Here is a 5,139-nt window from a genome sequence, read left to right as displayed (position 1 = left end):
CAATTTTAATTGTAATAGCTTGTTTTGTTGTAGATAGCACCAGAGGATCTGAAATGGAAGCATTCCAATATAGCCAAATATTTCCTTTTCTCTCGTCACTACTATTGTGAATAATTTTACACTTCATGCCCATACTTCTCAACATTTTTGCATATTTTGATGTAGCTCTAACTTTTGGTTCCACTAACCACACTAATGAAGGTCTAAAAATTTTAACTAAATTCTGAAGTTTATCTTTGGCTTGAAGTCTCCTTAAGCCTCTGATATTCCAGAAAACAACTCTCATTTGGAAGAAAGAGTTGAGGGAGTAGGTCCCCTCTTCCCAGAGTCATTTTTACTTACATTTTTGGCAATTTGTCTTCTTGTAGTAACCACAGTCTTGCCTTGAACTGTAGCTTTTGGAACCTCCAGAATGACTTCTTTGCTTTCTACAGGTGGAGCTGCATTTATCACAATAGTTTGAGAAGTAGAACCTATCTCAATCATTTTTACAACATCCAAAGGGGGGAATTCTTCATTAGAATTTAACAAGTTTTCATCAGAGTCCTTGAGCACTTCAAATCTACTAGATGGTATTTCACCTTCCTCTAAATGTCCTTCAGACTGAATTGGAGGAGAAGAATTTCCTCCACTTGAGTTATTAGCTAATGCTGACCCAGGATTGCAGATGTCAAACCCTATAGTCATTTCAGTGTCTTCTTTGTTTTTGTTTTTCCTTCTATATCTATTGACCACTGTTGGACTAGAACCCATTTCACCTTCCTTTTGAGCATTTTCTTTCCTTTTTGCTCTACATTCAGCCGCATAATGCCCTTATAGCATGCATCAAGACAACTCATATGGACTTTGACCAATTTTGGCAACACTGTAAAGTCTATATGAATTATGTACTTCGGGTGCAGCTGTTTCTTTGGGTGCGAATTATTTACCCTCGGCGTTAGCACTGAAAGCTCTTCTCGCCTTATCTCTCAAGTTGTTGTTTTTTTTCTGTAAAGCAATTTGGTTTGCTACAACTAGTACGGTATTCACCGATTCTTAGCAAACCAAACTGCTTAAGAAAAAGAACTATTATCCAGTTTCTAATAGCGACATGGACATGTTGGTATCCACCAACTCTGACATGTCTATGTTACTCTCAGAAACTCGATAATATTTTGGAATGAATGACACTTGAGGCCACCAGATATTATCATCGGTCTTCATCTTCGAGAGGACTTGCCAATATTCTATTTGCTTCTTAACATTAATGATTTTCCTTTTGCATTAAAAAGAAAAACTAAGATGAAAGTGACAAGTGATAACCACAATTAACCCATTTAAGTCGATGTTTAATGCAACTTTTCATGAACATTCTGGAAAATATTATCTGATCTACTGTTCATTTCTGTAAAAACATAGTAGTAAGTTAATGATCCTCAATCTTTTTCAGCCCCTTCATGTCTGTTGTCTCGACCCTGCAGTTCAAAATGAAGACCAAATAACTGTGAGTAGGCAGGTTATACCAAAAACTGATTTGAACATGCACAACAAATATTACTATGACTCCAAATTTCATAGTCTTTTTCCTGCAAAGCGCATTGTAAACCCTTCTAAGCTGGCAGTAAGATGATAATCGTTTCAAGAGATTATGTGATTACTAACCGTCCAAGATGCACAACAAATATCTTATCTAGCTTGGCTCAATTGAAAAAGCACAAGGATATACAATTTAAATGAGGATATGTAATTAGTATTTACCCCCTAAAGGGATATGTTATTATTTTTAACATGACAACAACGAATGAATCAAATCTCGCATGCCTAACAAATCAGAATAACAGACAAACATTTCACATTGTATATGCTAAAACTTTCTTCAGTGGATCATATCTAGCAAAATTGGTCACATCTAGGTGGTCATGATTAGCGAATAAAACCAAATCAAAGAAAGGATCATTTGAGCCATATCATGATACAAATAACAAAAAGAAGAGAGATATTTAGCAAAGGGGATGTACTTACGTTGATCCATAGAGGACAATCTTCTGAACTTGTGTTATGTCTGCACCCTCTTGATTTTCCTCGATAAAAATGGTCAAGCTGATCCAAAATCACTTCAGTTAGTATAACTCATTTCCTGACTAGGTTATTTTCAATAAGGACGAAGCATTAAACATACTGCGTACCTGCGAACGCTCTGAAACTTAACATACTTGAGGGCTACGGGCTTTCCCTGCAAATGAATCAATGAAGTATTCAAGGTATCAAAATAATGTATTCAGAAGAAAAAACACAATTCTTCTTCTCAAAATTATTTGATTAAAAGTGGATAAACTCTTCCATAGATACACACAACAAATCAAGAGCAATACCTTAAGATGCTCTGGTGTAAAAACAACAGTGTCACTAGGAGGATAGTCACTGACATTACTGCAGAAGTCATGAATTTGATTAAGTTAATATAAGAAAACTGAACATCTTAAAATGAGTAATTAGAACAAACCTGAATCCCATGTGCTCCTTGTTTGCAAAAAGTTTCACTGTCCTGGGACCTGACAGAACAAAGTCAGGTGAGAATATTGAACTTCTTCCACTCAACTAGATCAGAACTAAAACAAAATACTTCTAACAACCAATTGAGTGCAAGTTGTACAAGTTCATTTCAACTACACATCCCAATCTACATATCAGCACAATTTCAGTATGACTCGTTCAGGAAGGCCCCAATACCAAAAACAAATACAAAACATTGGTAAATTGAAACATGCAGACAAGGAATTTCGCACCGACCATATATTACTAGAATAAGAATATGAACTTTTCAAAACAGAAAAACTACAAAACAGGTCCAGAATCTAGACAGCAGGGCCACTATAAATTGTTGCAACATGACTATGTGTTCGCTCACTACAGTTACACCATCTGGTCTTTGACTCATTCACTGTCTAATAGCATAATACGTCTCATCAGTTTGTTTCCAGATGATTTAGTTCTACTGAAGTTGTTATATTCATGGGTTTTATAAGCGAGAGATATACATAAATTACCCCAAGAACTAAAAATCATGTACTAAAGTTAAGTTGAAGCAAACTAAACCAAAATATTTCTAATCAACCAATTGAGTTGAAGTTGTACGCATTCATTTGAATATCTTCACCTATATATGAGAACTGTCTGAGATATACTAGTTCGGGAGACTAGCAAAACCAGAAAACAAAACGTGAGTAATAAAGATAATTATAGAAGAGAACTACAAAACAAAATGCCGCCTAGAATGTATGGCCATTGACTCACTGAGTCATTAGTAATCTACTGTCATTCTATCTGGCCATAGCCCACTGACTCGCTACAATTATTCTATCTGACCATTGACTCACTACGATTATTTAGCAAGAAACATACAAAATTTCTCTGTAAGATTTAACCCTAGGTTTAACAAACTGTACCAAAATCATGAGTTAACCATAATTACAAAGAATTATAAGTAGTAATACAGTAGAAGCAAGAACTTGTACTTAGAAACAATTAAGAGTGTAGGGTTTTCTCATTACCATCTTCTTCAGGGCCAATGATGAGCATGGAATGAAGTTTAATAACTTGAGTAAAAGGAATATAAATCAAGATCTGTTCATCAGCATCACTCTCTAGTTTCAAACCTTCATCTTCTCTATAACCCTAAGAAATCAAGACAATAATAACACCCCAGATTAAAAAAAAAAATATATGTAAACCTAAAAACCTTAATCAATCTCATAATATTTTACCTGTTTGAGAGCATTAACAACTGAATGAGAAGTATTTTGATTGAGACATTCAACTCCAGACCAATCTATGAAGTCAAGTAGATCCACCTGATTCCAAATTCATACCCATTAGAATATTGTTACTAAAAATTTCACCAAGTAAAAGATTGTTAGGGTTTATACTTGATTACGGGTGATTGCAGTAGAAGCGGATTCAGTAGACATGGCGGAAAACACACGCAGAGAAAGACGGAGAGAATCTAGAGAAACGAGAGAAACGAGAGAAGAGTAATTGGTTTGCTCTAGGGACGTTTTCTTGATCTAAAAGGCAGTGTTTACTGACCGGTTTAGTTCAGGAACCAGTCCAGATTTATACTTTCTCCGATAATTATTATTGAGGCTACCTACTTATCTGTAGTTCTGTACGGGGAGCCGAGAGGGTTGCACTTTGGTGCAGTCACTACGGTCACGAGAGGGAAATGACTCTAGCAATGGGGAATGATTCTAGAAATGAGACAAGAGGTGGCACAATCTCCACAATCTAAATGATTGAGAAGGAAATTACTCTAGTATTGGGATTAGTAGCGGGCAAGAGAAAAAAATGACCAAGGGGCTAAATTTATTGTCCCAAATTTGGATCATAACAATTATCCTATTTCTAGCATTTTCTTTGCCAAAATTGGTCTAATAATTCTCGAAAATGCTAGCCATCTCTTGGATTTTTACCCAAATAAACACATAGCTTACGTGTCGCAAAGATATTTGTTCATGACATTCACTCTGGGACCCATCGATGGCCCTAGATGGGTGTCATATACTCCATCTGTTTTAAAAAAAGAGATATTATTATTTTTCAATTAGACCTATTTTTGAATGTGCAATTGGGGAATATATAGATTGATTGGGGATATAAATCATTGTTCCAATCCTTAGAATCCTGCTAAGGGTGTTTTTTGGGTTGAAAGTACTTAACTACCTATTACATTAATTACAAATCTAGAGGACTATGCTACCCTTTCACCTAAAATATATATCTAAAAAATCAAACACAAAAGAAACCAGATCCCCTCTACCACCTCTGCCAACATTTTTAGGTTAAGGTTTAGGAGAGAAAAAAATCCCTCCCTTATTCTCTTACAACGGTTTCATTGTCGATCAATCGTCGTTCCAAAATTTGCTCATCGATAATCGATTCAATAAACATGCCTCCTCGAAATAAATCCAATCCTCAACTTCAACAAGCAGCGAAATCAAAATCGAAACCGCAACAACAAATTGCTCTTGAACAACAAGACGAATCGGACGATCAAACTCTTAATGAAATGGCTTCTGTTATAAGGTAAGTGATTCCGAAATGTTTTATAGGTGTTTCTGTTGATTTACAATAGTGGGTTTAGGTTAGAATCTCGGATTGTAA

At 35.5% G+C, this 5,139-nt stretch overlaps 1 protein-coding gene across 1 annotated transcript; it reads right to left on the bottom strand.

Annotated features, from left to right (window-relative positions):
• Nucleotides 1-1,229: 1,229 nt before the first annotated feature.
• Nucleotides 1,230-4,079, bottom strand: LOC113318782 (PITH domain-containing protein At3g04780-like). Its single transcript, XM_026567031.1, has 8 exons — nucleotides 3,906-4,079; nucleotides 3,744-3,830; nucleotides 3,531-3,654; nucleotides 2,483-2,531; nucleotides 2,352-2,409; nucleotides 2,166-2,212; nucleotides 2,002-2,079; nucleotides 1,230-1,454 (listed from the first exon to the last, which is right to left on the bottom strand). The coding sequence occupies exons 1-8, from the start codon at nucleotides 3,945-3,947 to the stop codon at nucleotides 1,406-1,408; spliced, it is 534 nt and encodes a 177-aa protein (XP_026422816.1). The 5' UTR covers nucleotides 3,948-4,079; the 3' UTR covers nucleotides 1,230-1,405.
• Nucleotides 4,080-5,139: the final 1,060 nt, after the last annotated feature.

The sequence above is a fragment of the Papaver somniferum genome, chromosome 10 (assembly GCF_003573695.1).
Source record: "Papaver somniferum cultivar HN1 chromosome 10, ASM357369v1, whole genome shotgun sequence".
Classification (NCBI taxonomy): Eukaryota; Viridiplantae; Streptophyta; class Magnoliopsida; order Ranunculales; family Papaveraceae; genus Papaver; species Papaver somniferum.
Note: the sequence above shows the minus strand (reverse complement) of the source record. Positions and strands in the feature narration are given on the sequence as shown.

Excerpts from the sequence above, each read along its gene's own strand:
- LOC113318782 (XM_026567031.1), bottom strand. The coding sequence starts at position 3,947 with ATGTCTACTGAATCCGCTTCTACTGCAATCACCCGTAATCAA. Across the intron at positions 2,410-2,482 it reads AAGGAGCACATGGGATTCAG|TAATGTCAGTGACTATCCTC; the intron begins GTTTGTTCTAAT and ends TGACTTCTGCAG. Across the intron at positions 2,213-2,351 it reads TTACACCAGAGCATCTTAAG|GGAAAGCCCGTAGCCCTCAA; the intron begins GTATTGCTCTTG and ends ATTCATTTGCAG.